The 21,434-nt window shown below is 38.7% G+C and overlaps 1 protein-coding gene across 2 annotated transcripts in view; it reads right to left on the bottom strand.

Moving 5' to 3' along the window:
- Nucleotides 1-105: 105 nt before the first annotated feature.
- RNF20 (ring finger protein 20) overlaps nucleotides 106-21,434 on the bottom strand; it is a 28,637-nt gene continuing 7,308 nt past the window's right edge. For both annotated transcript variants that reach the window (XM_084991594.1, XM_001926594.7), the window contains exons 4-20: nucleotides 21,257-21,404; nucleotides 20,923-21,105; nucleotides 14,819-14,937; nucleotides 12,266-12,412; nucleotides 12,001-12,078; nucleotides 11,684-11,803; nucleotides 9,896-10,075; nucleotides 8,815-8,950; nucleotides 8,376-8,497; nucleotides 7,886-8,256; nucleotides 6,357-6,474; nucleotides 5,607-5,756; nucleotides 3,662-3,874; nucleotides 2,976-3,101; nucleotides 2,668-2,808; nucleotides 1,438-1,539; nucleotides 106-1,184 (exon numbers count right to left, since the gene is read on the bottom strand). In XM_084991594.1, the coding sequence (XP_084847720.1) occupies nucleotides 1,008-1,184; nucleotides 1,438-1,539; nucleotides 2,668-2,808; nucleotides 2,976-3,101; nucleotides 3,662-3,874; nucleotides 5,607-5,756; nucleotides 6,357-6,474; nucleotides 7,886-8,256; nucleotides 8,376-8,497; nucleotides 8,815-8,950; nucleotides 9,896-10,075; nucleotides 11,684-11,803; nucleotides 12,001-12,078; nucleotides 12,266-12,412; nucleotides 14,819-14,937; nucleotides 20,923-21,105; nucleotides 21,257-21,404 (2,631 nt within the window). In that variant the 3' untranslated portion in view covers nucleotides 106-1,007. The remainder of the gene's footprint in view (nucleotides 1,185-1,437; nucleotides 1,540-2,667; nucleotides 2,809-2,975; nucleotides 3,102-3,661; nucleotides 3,875-5,606; nucleotides 5,757-6,356; nucleotides 6,475-7,885; nucleotides 8,257-8,375; nucleotides 8,498-8,814; nucleotides 8,951-9,895; nucleotides 10,076-11,683; nucleotides 11,804-12,000; nucleotides 12,079-12,265; nucleotides 12,413-14,818; nucleotides 14,938-20,922; nucleotides 21,106-21,256; nucleotides 21,405-21,434) is intronic.

Below are 21,434 nucleotides of genomic sequence, written 5' to 3'. Positions count from 1 at the left end.
AGTTGATTTTTTTCTGTTCAAGAGAATTCAATTCAAAAACAGCAGGTATAAAATCAACTAATAATGACAAATACAAAAATCTCAAAGGATAACATGAACACAAAAGCAAACTGAATCCTGCTTTAATTGAAGCTTGTGGAGTATAAAGTCCAATAGAAACATTACAGAGAATCTTCTGGAAAACAAGAGCCACAACAACCCCTGTGGACAGGCAGATGAGAGTAATTCATAGCTCACCAAGGCCTCCCTGGAACAAGTTCCCCAAGCACCCAGAAGATCTCTTTACCATCTCAGTCCTGCATGCCATCCTCTCCAATTGTGAGTTCATTATAAGATAAAAGGGGATATAGTATTTGAAATTATTCTGGCCTCACAAAATTTAAAGATATCAGTGAGCAGAACATTTAAAACTTAAATAACAAGGAAGCCAGCTGACCTTAACAAATTACTTAGCTAGTCAATAAGAAATGGACTGAATCATCCTGGACATAAATTTCATTAAGGCTTCAAACCATCCAGGAAACAGCAGCACAATGATACCATTTTATAACCCAAGTGTACAAAAAGTTTACTGCCCAAACAAGTACTATTTATGCTCGTAGACAGCTTATTTCTAAAAGATCACCCACAAGTAGCCATGTGTCTCCATGTGTTCCTTTCTCTGTGTCACAAATACCAATTTGACTTCCTCAGGAGGAATGAACAATCCAAGATTATACAGTGGGCCTGAAGAAGATACTAAAAAGTCTAAAAGCAGGAAATACACAAAGCTGGTAGAGGAGACAAATAAAAGTTGTTTGTAATTCATTCTAAAACCCAAGACTTGCATTACCAGTCCTTTCCCCCAAAGTCATCTAGCTATTAGACAGGACAACCTGTCTACAAAGGAAAGGGAGTCGACAGACAAACTGCCTTGCAGGTGACAGTCAAGGAGAGAAGAGGTAGAGGTTTGGTGGTTAATGACTAAGTGCCTGTCTAGCCAGCTCGTCGTCTTCTCTGGCCTTGGATCAACCAATGTAGATGCGATGGAAATCATTGGCACCAAAAGCAGCATTGCACTTGGGACATTTGCGCTGGCGGGTGTCATAGCGGGTCTTTACACACTCAAAGCAGAAAACATGAAAACACTTGGTAAGTACAGCATCCTTTTTACGCATGTTGCAACAGGGACAGGTCAGACGTGCCTGGGGAAAAAAAAAAATCAGTCAGACCAACCATAATGATTTATGACCCAAAAGGCTCTTATATATAAGCAAAGAGCAAGAAAATCCACTAAGCACTAATAGCACCATCCCCACCCCACTCCCAGAATAAACCATTTCTCATGAAAGTTACCTTCATGTAAAAAAGTTCAGTACTTACTCTCCTAATCTGTTAGTGGGCCACTGTGGGCCTAAACAAAGAACAGAGACAAATTACTAAAGCAGTTTTTCTAACCTTGTAATCCTTTATCTCCTCCATCAGAATCTCATCACATTTGGGTACGTTGTCTGGCTTCTTTGTGGTCTCCAGCTTCCTTCGCAGTCTAGAGATGTCCTCCTGTGGTGGGACAGCATACCCATTACACACTTCCCCAGACCTGCCATTTTGGGGAAAAATTCATTGCTCCAACTTAAACTTTCTGTTGTAGAAAGAAAGCACTTTCAGTCCTTTCAAGTCTAATTATCTTACAGGAATGTAGAGTAATTGCAAATGACAAGCTATTTTCTTTTGTTTCAGACAAGCAGTTGTAATCAAACCATCAAACTCAGCTGCATCTAACTACTGTCAATCAGTTCTATGAAAATACAATCTAAGAGTTTAAAGGGACTAAATTTTTATTTATTTGCTTTTTAGGGCCACACCCACGACATAAGGAGGTTCCCAGGCTAGGGGTCAAATAGGAGCTGCAGCCGCCAGCTTATACCAGAGCCACAGCAACGCCAGATCTGAGCTGCATCACCTATACCACAGCTCATGGCAACACTAGATCCTTAACCCACTGATCGAGGCCAGGGATGTAACCTGCAACCTCATGGTTCCTAGTCAGATTTGTTTTGCTGAGCAACAACGGGAACTCCTAAAAGGATGAAATTTTTAAAAAAGAAGAGTTCCCACTGTGGCACAGTGGTTTAAGGACCTGGCATTGACTCAGTGGCGGCGAGGGTTCAATCCCCAGCCCAACACAGTGGGTTAAGAATATATCACCACAGCTGTGGCACAGGTCACAGCTGTGGCTGATTCAATCCCCGGCATGAGAAATTCCATATACCACAGGTGCAGAAAAAAAAAAAAAAGATGAAAACTTGACAGACTACTTTAGTTTAAGATAATTAGTTTTAAGCTGAGGATAGACTGGATTAAAATTCACAGATTTATAGACAAGGATAGAAAGGCATTGTGAGAAACAGGTAGCATGCAAAAAATAGAAAAATTCATGTCTTTATGCTGCTACTTCTTTACAATTTCACTAACCCATTCAAGTAAATATTTCTTTCCTGTCCATTAGGTAGCACGCACCATGACAGGATTTGGGGAATGTTTTCATCAAAGAGCCTCCTTATCTTCACTCAAGGAACTTATAATTAAGTAAGAAATGACATACAAAAGATCACTCTTTCATAACATAGGTCACTTCACAGTTCAGAAACCACCTAACAGGTAAAAAGTAAAGAAAAAACAATTGACCTGGGCTCGTTTGAAATTGAACATATCTTTTTCTTTGGTGACACTGTTTTCCACAATCTCATCCTGAAAATCATGTAGCTTCTTCTGAGCCAACTCCAACTGTGCTTTGAGGTCATCTGCAAGCTGGGCTGCCTCCATTGCCTATGAGGGATGTATGATTACATTCCTTATCACCACTTATTTCCAGTAAGACAACAGGTTAACCCAAGCCCAGGGAATAAAATGAACCTATAATTGCATCACTGCTATACTTATTTGTTTGTCCAAAGATGAACAGTCGCTTTAGACTACAGAGTAATCGATCATACCTTACGTTTATTCATCTCTAAGGCTTGGGTCCTAAGACCCAGCTCCTTCTCCCCTGTGCCAATGTTGCTTTGTAACAAGTGCTCCTTCTCTTCCAGTTTTCTTACCACCTGTAACTGGGCATCAACCTTAGAAAAAGAAAATCACATCTTAACAAAAACAGGAAGGAAAAAAAACCCAAAAAACAAAAACACTGACAGTTCTGTTAATCCACAGGCCTAAAAATCTGTTAGAAATCTCAAACTATTACTGATCTTACCCATGAATCCTTCAACTTACTTGCAAGACTGTGATAATTCTTTCATTCCAACATTCAAAAGTAATCAGGAAACCACCCTTACAGTTTCTCATGCAGCCATCTAGAAATTTTTAACACACTACAGCACATGCACACAAAGACACACACATTTTTAACATAGAAAAGCTAAACAAACAAATCCCTTAATGATATATTTTAAACATTTTCCATATTAGCAGATCCGTAATTATTTAAACAGATGTATTGTACTGCACAGTAGGGATATGTAATTTATTTATCAGTTCCCTAATCAGGTAAGTTTAGTTTTTAGGGCTTCAGGGTTTTTCCTTTTTACAAAAAATGCCATAATAATCATTCTTTTACATTTATCTTCACGTAGAAAGTGCCCTCTTCAACAGAATTTTGGAAAGCTTTATTCATTCTAGTCACCTGAGTCTTGAGAGTCAAAACCTGGTCTGCCAGCTCTTCCTTCTCTTCTTTTAGCAGTTTATGGATCTGATTGGATTTGATACGTTCTGACATGAGCTTGAAGTTTGCATCATCTTTCTCCCTCAACTGCTGCATCAAACGGATATTCTGCTCCTGCATGTCTTCAAAGGCCTGGCCTGTGACATCCATCTCAGAGAGGAGAGCTTCTTCCTCCTAAAATAAGAATCATGTTATTTTTTTTTCTTTTCCAATATGGTTTATTATAGTATACTGAATATAGTTCCTTGTGCTATACCATAGGACTTTGTTGTTTATCCAGTCTATATTTAATAGTTTGCATCTGCTAGTCCCAAATTCCTACTCTAATCCTCCCCCTTGCAACCACAAGTCTGTTCGCTACATCAGTGAGCCTGTTTCTGTTTCATAGATAAATTCATCAGTGTCATACTTATTTATTTTATTTTGCTTTTTAGGGTCAAACCCACAGCATATGGAGGTTCCCAGGCTAGGGGGTCGAATCGGACCTACAGCTGCCAGCCTACGCCACAGCTATAGCAACATAAGATCTGAGCAGCGTCTACAACCTACACCACAGCTCACAGCAACACTGGATCCTTAACCCACTGAGTGAAGCCAGGGGTCGAACCCACAACCACATGGTTCCTAGTCTGATTCGTTTCCGCTGTGACACGACAGGAACTCCAGTGTCACACTTTAGATTCTACAGATAAGTGGTATCATATGGTATTTGTTTTCCTCTTTCTGACTCACTTCACTTAGTATAATCCCTAGGTCCATCCACACAGCTGCAAACAGCATTACTTCATACTTTAGTATGGCTGAGTAAATTCCATTGTTATATATATGCACCCCATCTTTATCCATTCCTCTTTTGATGAACATTTAGGTTGCTTTCACGTCTTGGTTATTGTAAACAGTGCTGCTATGAACACAGGGGCACATGCATCTTTTCGAATTACACTTTTGTTCAGATACATGCAAGGAGTGGGACTGCTAGATCATATGGCAACTCAATTTTTAGTTTTTTGAGAACTTCCATACTATTCTCCATGATGGCTGCACCAATTACATTCCCACCAAGAATGGAACATTCATTTTAATAGAACCTTCTAATTCCAAAGAAATGTGCACAGGAAACTAAAGTTTCCCACTATTCATTAAGAAATAAATTAACATAGTGAGGAGAGACTTAGTTTTAAAAAGCCTAGTTTTATCACTAGGTTTGCCCTCAAATCAGAAGAAGCTCTATTATCTGAAGTCACTGGCTTTGATTTTTGGTCTGATGCTCATTAACTGATCTGTATTCAAAGCTCCACTTTTTACAAAAGAAATGTATATAGGTTCTAATAAAGTTCCTCTTTTCAAAATATTTAATGATCAATTTACCATTAAAACAGTAAACATACATGGTTTTTCCATACATTTTTTTGTATCTTTATTATCAGATGTTAAAAAATTCAGTGGGACTTAAAAATGAAGAAATACATGTTCCTTATGAGAAGGGGACAAGTCCGTATAGTTCTATGATCCAGAAACCACCACAGTTAACATACTGGTTATTTATTTGGGGGACACGTTTATCTTAGTTCCAAATATTTATAATCATAATGTATATAAAATTTTATTTATCTTTTTATAAACTTTTATATTCATTATATCCTCTGATTCCAGAAAGCTCTCTTAATAGACAGTATTTCAATCACTGGTTATCCATTTGAAAATAAAAATAAATTTCCTTCCTTACAAATATAAAACAAAATAACTGAAGGATGAGAGAATTCAATGCAAAAACAAATGAAAAGGAGAAAAAAATATTACCCCCAACTCTGAAAGAAAAAAAAAAAAGATTTGGATAATAGGGCAAATTTCACTGTCAATAACTTACCTGTCAAGGAACATCTACTGAAAAAGAAAGTATCCCCACCTGCTTGGCCATGGCCAGCTTCTTCTGCAGGTACTCTATCTGCTCCTCTACTGCTCGGATCTTCCTCAAGGCATCCTCATCGGCCATTTTCTTATTCTCTTTTTTCTCCTTATCCTCCAGGTCCTTAAGTCTTTGCCTCAAATCTTCCAACTATAGGAGCAAAGAAATCATACAAAAAGAAAACCAAAAAAGCTGTAATACAATTTCAAAAATTAATTAATACTGTGCACAGATGGAGGGCCCATAACACCAAAGAAACCTTTATGGAATTATGAAAGGAGATAAATGATATGCTAGCATATCACATCACAACCCTTGATCTTCTAACATCACTCCATTTCAACATTACACGCTTCTTCCATAGGCAGCATTTTTGAGGAGTGCACATGTACCTTTCCTTGGAATGGTAGATCTCACGCTTTTTTTCTAGGCCTCTAAGTTTTAAAAGAATACAACGTTCTTCCCAAACATAGTCAGAAAAAGAAAATCATCATGATAATGATTTATATGGCAAATGGGGGAACAAAAAGTTTGAAAAGACTACTCCTTTACCCCGTAATTCGGATATACCTTACCACCTAGTGGAAAACCTGGAAATCTCTATTTTAGATGGTCTTTGAAAGGGAAGAAAAGGTTGAATTTTAAACACTAACTTTAAAAATAAAGAAACTACAGCCTTCGGAAGTGTGAAGGAAAATCCCACAAATGAAGATTTTGACCAGAATGATAGGTAGTGGCAGACTAGATTACCTCTGCCTTAGACTTCTTCTCAGCTGCCATTAGCTGAACTTTGTCTCTCTGTTCCTTTGGGGCAGAGCGGTACATATCTAGCAATAGTTTCATCTCCTTTTGGCTCTCCTGTGCCTTCCTATGATGAGGGTGGTAGAGGGGAATGGTGTAATGAGAAAACAAAGGGCATCAGAGCAAGGGAATTTTGAATTGTGCAAAATATTTTACCACAGTTCTACTTTACACTTTATATCACACATCTAAAAGACAAAACTTGCACAGATTATCAAGAGACTTCTGGATATACTCAAAAAGTATAGGAAAATAAGTTGTATAAAGGAATCATTTCTCCCTTCAGATCAAGTTCTCCAATATAAAGTTATAAAATACTTGTGGTACTTCTTAGATAAGCAAGGTTCTGGGGCCCCACTCCTAGAAACTGAGGCTCTAGGTCTGGGATCGGGTTCAGGAATGTATTTTAAGTAAATCACTTAGATGACTGCTACTACACTTTGGGGGGCAATTTTACCTTAAAGAGATGAAGAGGAAGAGATTTAAAAAGGGAAAAAAATCAGTTTAAAATGAACTTGGAGTTCCCACTGTGGTACAGCAGGTTAAGGATCCAACATCATCTTTACAGAAACATGGGGTCATTCCCCTGCCCAGCACAGTGGGGTCTGGCATTGCCACAGCTGTGGCAGAGGCCAGCAGCTGCAGTTTGGATTAAGACCTGGTCTGGGAACTTCCAGATGCCGTAGGTGCAGCCAAAAAAATAAAAATAAACTGCTAATCCTTGATTTGATAGTTGAGTGATTGATTAACCATTAGATACAGACTAAAACTTACTAAATTTGCAAACCTCATAACTATTCTTTTATATGCTAAAGAAGTTCAAATGTTTTTAGCACAGTGGCCCCTCAAATCCATACAAAATCCCAATAAAGGCTCAACCATGACCAGTGGGGAGCAAAAAGTAACCTGTTCTATCAGAAAAGTTACTGGTTGTGCAGGAAGAGAAGGGGAAAGATGTCAAATTATGGCAGTGTTTCATTGACTTAAAGGCCTGTCTTACTGTTTGAGTGCCTATGGGAGTAAACCTCCTAGAAATCTCTTAAAATGATCTGATATATACACAAACTACTTAGCAGGCAATGAAATCAACACTGTTCAAGTTATAGTGATACAATTCCATCTACTATAATTTAAATTACAATTAATGCCAACAATCTGCCCAAATCTAGTAAACAGCAGTAGTTAATTTCCAAAAATGCTCATGAGTGTTACTTTAATCATGACACCCCTCCCTTTCATCTGGATTCATAAAGAATAAGGCTACAGCAAGAGGGTTTACTGAGACCTGATCAGTGAACCAGACCACATGATAGCCATGCAGGCCATTGTAGCTGTACATTTGATGAAGAATCAAGACCACATTAATTGTACATTTAGTTACACTTTAAATAAGCTATGTCATCATTCAATCAGTTGATGCATGAAATCCTAACCTTAGCTTTTGAGTCAGAAACAGTTACTCTAAACATTGCTCTTACTTGAGTTCAATCTTCAATTGTTTGATAATTTCTGCTTCCTTTTTCCTTCCATCATCATGTTTCCCTTTCTCTTTATCCTTAGCAGAATCTCTTTCTTTTTCTGACTCTTTTAGTTTCTGCTTCTCACGTTCTCTCTCCTTTTCCTTCTCCCGCTCTCTTTCCCGTTCTCTCTCTTTCTCCCTCCTTTCTCGTTCTCGCTCTTCCTCATCCCTTTTGGACTTAATTTCATTGACTTCCTCCTGAGATGTCTTCGAGGTAGCGGACTGGGCGGGTAAGTCCTCAGGATCTTGTTTTAGCTCTGCAGGCTCTTCTTTGGGGTCCTCAGTACTGGACTGAGACTGCAAGAGGGCACTGCCACTGCGCAATCGAGTCTAGGAGGGCAGGAAGGAAAGCATTACACACACTTATGACAACCACACTGCTTTTCTCACTCTAAAACAGCTTTGCAATCTTAACAACAGATAATACTTATTCCACTCCTCCTGGTTACCTTGTTCAGGTCAGACTGGGCTTCTCTCAGTTTCCGCTTATACCTCAGAACCTCCCCTTTCAGCTGGTGATTGTGATTCTGGAGGCTACTGATGAGGTGACGCATCTCCCGGTTTATGGGGCCTTAAATACAGCAATGGTAAAGTTATGAAGAGTTGTGACAAGGGCAAAGGCACAAGGAAACAAAGTGTAAAGCATATGAGAGACCTCTGAGAAACAGGGACAATTACCAAAAAGAAGATTCCTTCCCAGAAGATGAAAACAAAACTGGCCAATCTGAGGTGAAAAACAAACACCCAGGCTGTAAACCAAAATGAATAAGATTTGATTTAAGGTTTTTTAGGATTTTCTCCACTCCAGTTACTACTAACGGTGACCACACTGTGTCTTTCAAGGAAGGCATGTGCAGCAGACAAACTGTAGAGCTACACTACTTGTACCTGCTTGTTCATTGGCAGCAAGGGTCTGCTCAAATTCTATCCTCAGCATTTCATACTCCTTGCGGACCTGGGCCAGTGTATCTTCGAGCTGGATCACTTCAGTCCTCAGCTTCTTATGAAGACTAACCTCATCCCGCTGCATACAGAGAAGGAGCCAATCAACAATTCTTAATGTGGAAATGTCATCATACTCTATTCTGCTCAACATATTCTATTCATGTATCATATTCTATGATGACATTTCCTAAATTTTATCTATAAGGATCTAAAAAAAAAAAAAAAGAATGAAAGAAAACTTCAAGAAAAGAGCAATTACTCTTATAAGTCTCATTTCAATCAAAACTTAACAGCACCAGACAGCTACAAAACACTGGTTTGAATGCTGGCAGGAGACTGAAGAAATATAGGAAATGGTCCCTAATACCAGGAATATTACAATTTAGTTGGAAAACTAAAGAATAAAACAGTATATAAATAATAAAGTAAGATATATTAAATTCAATTCATTTGGCAGACACAGTAAAAGACCAGCTACTATAAACATAACCTTAGAGGCTATGGAAAATATAGAAGTGAACACATGATTGAAAGTTTCTGCCTTAAAAAAACTATTTACATATACTATCTAATGGACTGTAAGCAGTGCTGCAGCTTCTATACACTATTCTCCTCCATGCACCTAAGATTCCAGCCATACTAAACTATTCTATATCTGCTATTGTCACTGCTGGAACACCTTCTCCCATTTTTATCTACCAGTAAACTTATATTTATCCTTAAGATTTATACTTCACTTTTCGCAGGTGGAATTCATAGTCATATCAGATACTCTGTCTCCTTTATCACTGCACCTTCTGGATGCACTCCATTATACCACACTGCATTCTACAGGATACTATTCTCCCCACCAGACTGTATTATCCTTGACGGCAGGATGCCCACCATGTAGCAGAGTAAAGAACTACAGCCACTCTATAAATGTTTGCTGAATGAATAAAAGATTAACTGAGCATGAGGGTATAAAATTCTAAAATTTATGAGGGAGAAAGCTTATATACAGAAACCAAAGTTCGGCCATTACCTCAATGAGCTCAACTTGGCGCTGGTGGGTCCCCCTGGTGCCATGAAGCAGGGTCCGAGCCTCATCCAAGTGTGCTTTCAACTGCAGGCTCTCATTGTATAGGACAGAGAACTGTGATTGCATGCAGCGATATTCCGGTGTCTCCTTGACCACTTCCTCCACTGCGCTTCGCAATTCCACCTTAGGAGAGCCCAAAGAAAAGAAAAATCAGAAGCAGAATCTAGTATCTGTGCCCTGGATGCTAGCCAGGAAATAACATCTTAAGCTCATGGACATCTTCTGCAATTGAGACAAGCTTTACAAAATATATCTACCTATGCCTTTAGTTTTGTAAAATCTATCTCAAACTAAATTAGACCTCCAAGAGGTGGTACCTAGTACCTGTATTCTTCCCTTCAAGAATTGTTTTAAATGATATGTGTTTAATATCATGCATTAACCTAAATCCAAGGACACTAGATGAGCCCTATAAAATCTGTGAGATCTAGGGACAAGGAAGAGCAGTATGAAATTCCTCAGTATACAGTTTAAGAACATAGTTGAGGACCCCAGTCACTAACTTGTTATCTTTATTGATAGTCACAAAGAAAAATATTTTTGATATGGCATCAAAAATACTTAAGTTTCTCCTAAGCAACTGTTTACCCAAACACTTTAACTGATTCAACTCAGGTTATTTTGGTTTTGTTTTTTGTTTTTTCGGTTCAAACATCTTTTATACACACCCACACATACACACACACCCCAAAACAAATTAAAGTATATAAGACAGGTGGTTTTGACTGAAAGAGGGATGGGAAGACTTCAGAATCCATTTTCTCCCCACCCCCCTAATCAAGAATCAAGAACCAAGGAAAGAAAATTCTAATAGGCAGGTTTGAAAACCAACAAGATCACTGATCATGTTTCTTTCTCTATTTTGGCAGAAACTGCAAAGCCAATTTCTGTGGCCTACATTTGGCAATTACTGACATGGGAGTGGCCTACCTACTGTATGAATGTGCTTCTTGTATTTATGGTATACAAGCCCTGTTTCTAAAATACATTTTTATTGGAGACCACTGAACTGCTGAACTCTGCAGAAAGCAAACTTGGTAGTGCAAAAGCATGATAAGCCAAGGAATGCTTGTGATGGCGAAAGCCAGATAAGCATGTTTGCCGACATGGAGTTCTAAAGTGCAGGGTCTCCTGTCAAAATAAAATAAGGGGCTTATACATTAACTATGTTGGTCTTTAAGCAACTGCACTATATCCTAGATGTATACACCTTTGACTTTTATTGGTAGTAGTCTCCCTAAATCTCACTAAGAGATAGCTTCGACACTCCCTATGCCTGCTTTTGCTCACTAACCTCAACAGGTCACTTTCCCTAATAAAAGCCCTATGGGCTAAAGCCTAGGGGCCTTTGTTCAAAGAAACAGAGTGCCTCCTGGTCCCCCACTTTTCATGTTTTATATGCTGCGCCATCCCTCTTTCAGGATCTCCCGTTGACCTGCAGCACAGGATGCAGCACATTTTGGATCCTCAGCCTAGTTTACCCAACTCCTCACTTTTCTCAATAACTCCTAAGTTAGAGCACTTTGATTCAGTCAGTGTATCTCTGCAGGTAGCTTTAAATCCTTTTCACGGCAGGGTACAAATATTAAGTAAATACACAACTAAATAAATAGATAAAGCAACAAAATCTTACATTTTTTTCCCCTCATAAGTTATAATGGTTCACAACATGTGTGTGAGCTAATCAGCAAAAAGTTTCGTTTTACTGCCCCTCAGAGCTTTGCCTCCTACCTTCAGCTTTTCATTTTGTGCAGTGACTTCTTCAAAGTCTTGCCGAAGTTTCTCCAGTTCACAGTGACGGTTCTGAGCCAACTCTTTGTTCTCCTCAAGCTCCGCATTCATCTCCTCAAACTGGAGAAAAGGAGGAAATAGTAAAATAGGAATAAAGAAAATGAATGAATAAATCATCCCCTCTCCCAAGCCTCCATCTCTACTGATCCATTCTTCTAGCAAAACCCCACCTAGCCTCTTGCGAACACAATCCTAAGTACCTAGAAGAACCCTGACACCAGGCCAAAGAACACATCCTGAGGGAGTCAAGATTTTACCTTCCGGGCATTGATAGTGATTGTGCCACCATAGAGACTGCTGCCTGCACCATATACTTTATAACCTTTCGAATTCACCTACGGAGAAGACATAGATTGTTTAGTGAGAGACCCTAAAATTTTAGTCCAACAACCAAAGTAATTTCAAAGAAGTCTGTTTTGTCCCCAAATACTACTACTTGGGGGATATCCTCCAGTCCATCCCCTCTGAGCAGAGGCCTGAAAATAATTCTAGTTTCCAAACTGTGAATAAAACAGCACTTGCCCGCTCTAGGACTTCTGCTAAGTGTCGGTTGAGTCTCTGTTCCCTCTTACGAATTTTGTCAATATCCCATTGCAGGTCATCAATCATGGACTCTAGGACAGACACTCTTGACTCCGCTGTCTCCACCTTACTCTGCAACTTGGAGAACTACATCCCAAAGAGAGGTGTTCAAAAAAATATAGGAAAAAAAAGACTAAGTCAGAAAAGGAATACCTTATATCCTAAATGCCACAAGATTAACTTTTGTTCATGCATCATTATAGATAAAATTTAGGTAAAAGAAACTTTATCCTCTTCCTAACATGAGTGTAAACTTGAAATCACAGGTTCTTTTAACGGTATTGGATCAGTCACAATCATGAAAACTGCAGAAGTCTATATGATAAGTCTTCTTTTCTTTGTTTGAGTTAAGATTCAATAATTTTTCACCCTCTAAGAAGCGCCATTTCCCTAGACAGACCACAAACCCATCAGAAAATGTTATTTTTTAAGAGACAAAAGATAATATCTTTGATTTTACCAAATATTTTAGAAGATAAAAATTCAAATACATATAAATATATATGCACACATACATATGTGTATGTATCTCTCCCTCTCACACATGGCAACTATCTTTACCCCCAACCTCCCCTTCCCACATTCCCACACATATTAATCCAAAGAGAATGAAAGGGAAACTTCCATTCTTTTTCAAGCTGAGCCAGGGGCAATCTAGAATCAGATGTTATAAAGACACAAAAACCTATGTTGTTCTCTGCTTATTTAGGAGCCATATACAGCTAATGATATTTAATACTTTAATTACAAAACTGTTACATATTCACACTAATCTATACATATCCCTTGTGTTAGTTTTAAAATATGGTCCCCAAATTCTTTGACAGCCCTCTCATCAAAATGGTGTCACTGTCCCCACCTCTTGCATCTGGGTCAACTTTAGTGATCAGTAGAAACGAAGCTACATAACTTCTAGTCTATGTCTGAAAGGCCGTTCAGTGTTCTTAAAACACTCATTCCCTGGAAGAAACCAGCAGCCATGTAAAAAGTCCAATTACTGTGAAACTGCCATGTTGGAAACACGATGTGTAGGCACTTCAGTGGACAACTAAGGTAAGCTCGTAGCTGACAGGTGGCATCAACAGGCAGCCGTAACAGTCATCTTGGACATCAACTCAGCTGAGCAAAGCAATGTGTCTCTCCATCTTAGTGATGCTAACCAAGAGAGATCTAGGAAAAGGCTGGTATAGGAAGACTTTTTCATCTTGGTGGCACCCAGTTTATTTCTTAAAACATGACAGAAATTTATCCTATTTTTTTTTTTTTACTACACTCCAATTTATTTATAAGCACCACTATACTCTAACCCCTTTGAAGGCTGATGAGAATTTACTTGTATTAATAAATTTCCCAGGGAGTTCCCGTCGTGGCCCAGTGGTTAAGGAATCCGACTAGGAACCATGAGGTTGCGGGTTCCGTCCCTGCCCTTGCTCAGTGGGTTAACGATCCAGCGTTGCCGTGAGCTGTGGTGTAGGTTGCAGACACGGCTCGGATCCCGCGTTGCTGTGGCTCTGGCATAGGCCAGTGGCTACAGCTCTGATTCAACCCCTATCCTGGGAACCTCCATATGCCGAGGGAGCGGCCCAAAGAAATAGCAAAAAGACAAAAAAATAAAAAATAAAAATAAATAAATTTCCCAGATGATTCCCATGCAACCAGCCCAGCATGTACCTTGGCACTGAAGTTTAGGAAACAGGGCATAATAAAGAACGTGGGCTTTGAAGTTAAATGAACCTACATTCAAAGCACAGTTCAATCTCTTTCTTGGCTGTGTCCTGACCAGTTACCAATTTCTTTGAATCTGTTTCCTTGGCAGTAAGATGAGCATTATTTGACCATTAGAGATAAAATTCATAAAGTGCTTAAGTGCTAGGCACTAAGTAGATGTAACTATTAACTTAATAACAAGCACAAAGAGTTGGGGGGCACAAAATGGGTCAAATTTCAGCAGAGTCCTATAAGGCTTAACATCACTTTGTCTCAATCATTTTACATAAATAAGTAACAACCCAAATCTTGACAAGGTTTCATCATGGTGCTATTTGTGTCCAGGTCTGGACTGAAAACCCACATTCCTCATGTTCATAGGTCATTATAAATGCAGTAGTTCCTACTGCTCTATTCTCAGGTGAGTTTCTACCAATGCACTGTTCAGTAACACCGTACATGGTTTTTTATATCTGGAGTACTTTATTATTTGGGGATTTGCTGTGTTGTTTTATGAAACTCCATGATCGTATTTCTCCCTAAAGACTGAGACCCTAAAATGTCTGTTTAAACAGAGACAGAGTCAAGGAAAAGTATTCAGTTATTTCCTTCCTTTAACCTTTCCTTGGCTTTTGATTTCTCAGAGCTGGCTGCTTTAACCTGCCCTATATGTTCTTAATATAAAAACTGGATTTCTACAGTAAGACGAGCTTCAAAGCATTCAGTATTCAAATCAATGTCCCCACAGACCAGTGGAAACCGCCATCCTCCTATCTAGTCAAGTACCTCCTGAGACATGGTGCGATGCTTCTCCTGAAGGAGGTCTGTCAATTCCTGAAGCCTCATGTTCTCTTGTGCGAGGAAGGAATTCAGCTCTTGTACTGCTTCCTCCACTATCAGATTATCTGAAGAAGAAGGACTATACTTTAGCTTAGCATCTATAATGTCAAATTTTACCACTATGTTACCCAACGAAGCAATGACATGCTACCTCACTTTATTATCCCGAAAATTGCAAGAGGGAGGCTGACTTTTATTATCTTCACTTGACATATTAGGTACCTTAGAGGACTTGGTTCTTAATTAGAGGACCTGCTTAAGGAAATGAGCCAAGCTTGCGCTTCTGCAGAGGTAGACACTGAGGCAAGGTCACCTAACATCCATACCTTTCTATAAAATCAAAATGCCTTGAGAAAAGAAATGGAGAGGTTTTATAACTTGATTCAGATAAGGCACAATCACCCAAAAACTGCATTTTAGAATTGTGGACAAGACAGAGGTATCTCTAATCAGTGTCAGCTTAACAGAAATAAAATTCCATTTTCTAAGGCTATCACAAATTCCTATTATTCACTAACACTAACATGAATATCTCTCTACTGAGAGAGAAGGATGGGGCAGGGGCTGCAATTTCCTTGTTCAAATAAGCACCTATAAAATCATCAAGAATAATTCTCAACAAAATCTTAGCCAACCGAATCCAACAACATACCAAAAAAATTATACACCATGACCAGGTTGGGTTCATCCCAGGTTCACAAGGATGGTTCAACATACGCAAATCAATCAGCATCATACACCACATTAACAAAAAAAAGGTCAAAAATCATATGATCATCTCAATAGACGCAGAAAAAGCATTTGACAAAGTTCAATATCCATTCATGATCAAGACCCTCGCCAAACTGGGTATAGAGGGAACATTCCTGAATATAATCAAAGCCATTTATGATAAACCCACAGCAAATATAATACTCAATGGGGAAAAACTGAAAGCCTTCTCACTCAAATCTGGAACAAGACAGGGATGCCCACTCTCACCACTGCTCTTCAACATCGTTTTGGAAGTCTTAGCCACAGCAATTAGACAAACAAAAGAAATCAAAGGCATCCATATAGGAAGAGAAGAGATCAAACTGTCACTGTATGCAGATGATATGATACTATACCTAGAAAACCCTAAGGACTCAACCCAAAAACTCCTTGAACTGATTAATAAATTCAGCAAAGTGGCAGGATATAAGATTAACATTCAGAAATCAGTTGCATTTCTGTATACCAGCAATGAAACATTAGAAAAGGAATACAAAAATACGATACCTTTTAAAATTGTACCACACAAAATCAAATACCTCGGAATACACCTGACCAAAGAGGTAAAGGACCTATATGCCGAGAACTATAAAACCTTAATCAAAGAAATCAAAGAAGATGTAAAGAAATGGAAAGATATTCCATGTTCATGGATTGGAAAAATCAATATTGTGAAAATGGCCATCCTACCCAAAGCAATCTACAGATTCAATGCAATCCCTATCAAATTACCCATGACATTTTTCACAGAACTAGAACAAACCATCCAAACATTTATATGGAACCACAAAAGACCCAGAATCGCCAAAGCAATCCTGAGAAACAAAAACCAAGCAGGAGGCATCACTCTCCCAGACTTCAAGAAATACTACAAAGCCACAGCCATCAAAACAGTGTGGTACTGGTATCAAAACAGACAGACAGACCAATGGAACAGAAGAGAGAATCCGGAAATAAACCCTGACACCTATGGTCAATTAATCTTTGACAAGGGAGGCAAGAACATAAAATGGGAAAAGGAAAGTCTATTCAGCAAGCATTGCTGGGAAACCTGGACAGCTGCATGCAAAGCAATGAAACTAGAACACACCCTCACACCATGCACAAAAATAAACTCCAAATGGCTGAAAGACTTAAATATACGACAGGACACCATCAAACTCCTAGAAGAAAACATAGGCAAAACACTCTCTGACATCAACATCATGAATATGTTCTCAGGTCAGTCTCCCAAAGCAACAGAAACTAGAGCAAAAATAAACCCATGGGACCTCATCAAACTGAAAAGCTTTTGCACAGCAAAGGAAACCAAAAAGAAAACAAAAAGACAACTTACAGAATGGGAGAAAATAGTTTCAAATGATGCAACTGACAAGGGCTTAATCTCTAGAATATATAAGCAACTTATACAACTCAACAGCAAAAAAACCAATCAATCAATGGAAAAATGGGCAAAAGACCTGAATAGACATTTCTCCAAAAAGATACACAGATGGCCAGCAAACACATGAAAAAATGCTCAACATCGCTGATTATAAGAGAAATGCAAATCAAAACTACCATGAGATACCACCTCACACCAGTCAGAATGGCCATCATTAATAAATCCACAAATAACAAGTGCTGGAGGGGCTGTGGAGAAAAGGGAACCCTCCTGCATTGCTGGTGGGAATGTAAACTGGTACAGCCACTATGGAGAACAGTTTGGAAATACCTTAGAAATCTATACATAGAACTTCCACATGACCCTGCAATCCCACTCTTGGGCATCTATCCAGACAAAGCTCTACTTAAAAGAGACACTTGCACCCGCATGTTCATTGCAGCACTATTCACAATAGCCAGGACATGGAAACAATCCATATGTCCATCGACAGAGGATTGGATTCGGAAGATGTGGTATATATACACAATGGAATACTACTCAGCCATAAAAAAGGATGACATAATGCCATTTGCAGCAACATGGATGGAACTAGAGAATCTCATACTGAGTGAAATGAGCCAGAAAGACAAAGACAAATACCATATGATATCACTTATAACTGGAATCTAATATCCAGCACAAATGAACATCTCCTCAGAAAAGAAAATCATGGACTTGGAGAAGAGACTTGTGGTTGCCTGATGGGAGGGGGAGGGAGTGGGAGGGATCGGGAGCTTGGGCTTATCAGACACAACCTAGAATAGATTTACAAGGAGATCCCGCTGAATAGCATTGAGAACTATGTCTAGATACTCATGTTGCAACAGAAGAAAGGGTGGGGGAAAAACTGTAATTGCAATGTATACATGTAAGGATAACCTGACCCCCTTGCTGTACAGTGGGAAAATAAAATAAAAAAATAAATAAATAAATAAAAATAAATAAATAAAAAAAAATAAAATCATGAAGAATAAAGACAAGAGCGTAGAAATACTTACCATAATCTAGAATACTATGCCAGAGGCACTCCCAAGGCTCTAAAACCAAAACGCACACTACCATTCACAAAGTAGTAAATCTATAGAATTTACCATACCAAATTAGTATATTTAAAGTCACGAATACTATAGCTGAAATCCAAATGTTGGTAAATGAAAACAGGTTCTCTCAGGATATATGCTTGCTGCCCGTTAGAGGCAGTTATCAAGAAGTAAATTTGTCATCACTCTTTAGAAACACAATACAGGTTGGTCATGTGGTAGTTTTCATGGTTTTCAACCAAGACTGCTCATCAGAATCACTTGTGGAAACTTTAAAATTAGTTACTCCCTTAGGACCTTTCCTATCCTACTAAATAAGAACACATATAGGCAGGGCCAAAAAAGAGTATCCCCTGAAAACTCTCAAAGTGATTTTAATTCATGAATTCATAACCCAAGGTAAGAACTAGGGTTAATTTTAGTCCTCTTAATGGCTTAAGCTATTGAGAAAAAGACCTAGAATACAATAAAAGCTCAACAAATTCTTAGTGAATTAATAAACTAGCTATTAAATGCAATTCTTTTGAATCAAGAACCAAATAAACACAAGGAAAAAAATAAACCACTAAGTTATAGTTGATACTACAATGCATACCATAGACATCTTTATCTTTTAGAAAGTTGAGCTTATCAATGGTAACTGCCTTTTATGTTGTAAATAATAGATCAGCTGTTTGTAATTTTTTTTTTTTTTTTTTTTTAGAGCCATACCCACAGCAATATGAAGTTCCTGGGTTAGAGGTGGAATCAGAACTATAGCTGCCAGCCACAGCCACAGCAACATGAGATCCAAGCCACATCTGCAACCTACACCACAGCTCAAGGCAACACTGGATCCTTAATCCACTGAGCAAGGCCAGGGATCGAATCCACATGCTCATGGATCCTAGTCAGGTTCATTAACCATTGAGCCATGAAGGGAACTCCTGTAGCTAATGTATTTGTTAATTTAAACCCTACGTTAAAACGCATACCATCAAAAAGAATAATTTTAAAGCACTGTTAGTTCCTTTTTAAACACAACAATTCTTAAACCTGATATTCATTTATAAAATCAAATTTAACAATGACAGAGCCTCTGCATATGGCATATTATCTGGTATAATATCCATATGATATATCTGTTTGGCATGTTACTAGTGTTTAAAAGTACCTTTTAACTATTCAAGTAGAACCAAGGGAAGAAGGAAGTTACAGATCACTTTACATTAGGTGACAGAGAAGATTTATAACCATTCATTCTCCATTATGTAAGTGCCCATACCAGAAACAGTGCAAGACAAAAGAAAAACAATGAGAGAGGCAAGGCACGGCACCAAGAGACAGAGCTTAGCTGGGAACGCACAAGTAGATACAATATATGTTCACAAAAGCCTGGGAGGATACAAACAATATTGTTTACAGTCGCTGTCTTTGGAAAGTGAGATGGGAGGACTTTTGTAAGTCTACTTTATGTGATTTCTGACTTATCTACCTTAAAATAAGTCTGTTATACAAATAATAAAACACAGAAATACACACACACAAATTGAAAAGCAAAAGAAACCTTTGCCCACAAGGTTTTCATAAGTCCTTAACATGCCTCCTCTTTTGATTCTATTGATAATTTAGCCCAAGTACCTTTAAAAACAAAATTACAGAGTAAGAAAAATTTTATTTGCCCATCCAATGGTTCAAGCTCCATTACAGTCAACATAGTTCTTTCGGAAAATAAAGGTTAAACATCTTAATGATAATCAGAGAAATTAAGATGTTACAACTAGACCATTATTATTATTTAAAAGGGCATTTAAGAAGATGCAACTTAGCTACACAAATACCTGACTATGCTATACAAATATAAGTTTCTGCATCAATACTAAATAGAAACATAATTATATCAAATAAGAGTTTCATTTCAAATAAAAACTTTTCCAACACTGAGATTTTTAAACACTGAGATCTGACAATACTAAAATTTAAGCCAACTCTTTTTGAAAATATTAAATGGAAAAAAAACCAAAACCATATTAAAACTGACTCTTTGAAGTCAACATTCAGTTTCTAATAAGCAAAGAAAAGGTGTTCCCTTGTGGCGCAGAAGGTTAAGGATCTGGCATTGTCACTGCAAGGGCTTGAGTTGCTGTTGTGGCAAAGGAACTTCCATGTGCCGTGAGCATGACCCCAAAATACATCTATATATGGAAAAAATTTTAAAAATATAATTACAGTAGTTAAAACATTTATTACCACTAATAAATCAATGGCCAATACTACATATTTCTTAAATAATAAAATTAATTCCATTGCTTACGGAAGTGTCAAATGTATCGTGCATCAGAAAGAATCTGATAGTCTTTTCCCAGCTTATAGGACTATCCGCTGGTTTAAAATGTGAAGCACTTGTAAAATACTAACGTGCCACAGTAATGACATTACTGGCAATGTTGGAGATCAGGATTCCACGAAATTTAATTTAAAAATGATTATGTAGGAGTTCCCGTCGTGGCGCAGTGGTTAACGAATCCGACTAGGAACCATGAGGTTGCGGGTTCGGTCCCTGCCCTTGCTCAGTGGGTTAACGATCCGGCGTTGCCGTAAGCTGTGGTGTAGGTTGCAGACGCGGCTCGGATCCCGCGTTGCTGTGGCTCTGGCGGAGGCTGGCAGCTATAGTTCCGATCAGACCCCTAGCCTGGGAACCTCCATATGCCGCGGGAGCGGCCCAAGAAATGGCAAAAAAAAAGACCAAAAAAAAAAAAAAAAAAGATTATGTAAGCTTGAAAACCACAAGATAGCAAAGGTGATTTTTCATTCCTGTCCCTCTGCCCCCAGGCTCCTGGGTTCTACCTCACCTCCACTGTTGAGCTTCCGTGATAAGAGCTCCACTTTTTCCTGAAGTTTATCATAGACAGTCACAATCTGGGATACAGCTCGGCGGGAGGATTCCACACGCTCCTGCAGCTGAGACTCCATCTCTTCACTGGAACTGCTGGCCAAAGTAGCAAGGAAAGAGAAAGCTGGCTCTTGCCCTTCCCCTGAGGACACAGGGGGAAAAAAGAAGCCCCTAAAATTATAAAACTGGAAATACCAAAATCTTTTTTTCCCCTCAAATGGAGAGCCTCAAAGCAAAGCTCTATTTCAAACACCCACAAAGTAGGCAGTGGTGAATCCGCCACAAACACTTACCTCTCTCTCGCTCATCCTTCCGTTCCTGATTGCTATCGGAGTCTGGTTCTGGCTCGGGCACGACAAGAGCTTTTCTTTCTGTGAGTAGGTCTCCCAAACCTTGCTCCAGATCATAACGTTTCAGGATGATACGGATATTCTCATCAAACTGGAGGAGAGGAGGTATAGTTATCAAAAT

This window comes from Sus scrofa, chromosome 1 (assembly GCF_054392235.1).
Source record: "Sus scrofa isolate SSC_HxYL_T2T_F1_AM1 chromosome 1, Sscrofa_HxYL_maternal_Yorkshire_Landrace_v2.0, whole genome shotgun sequence".
NCBI lineage: Eukaryota > Metazoa > Chordata > Mammalia > Artiodactyla > Suidae > Sus > Sus scrofa.
This window is presented reverse-complemented; position numbering and strand designations above follow the sequence as displayed.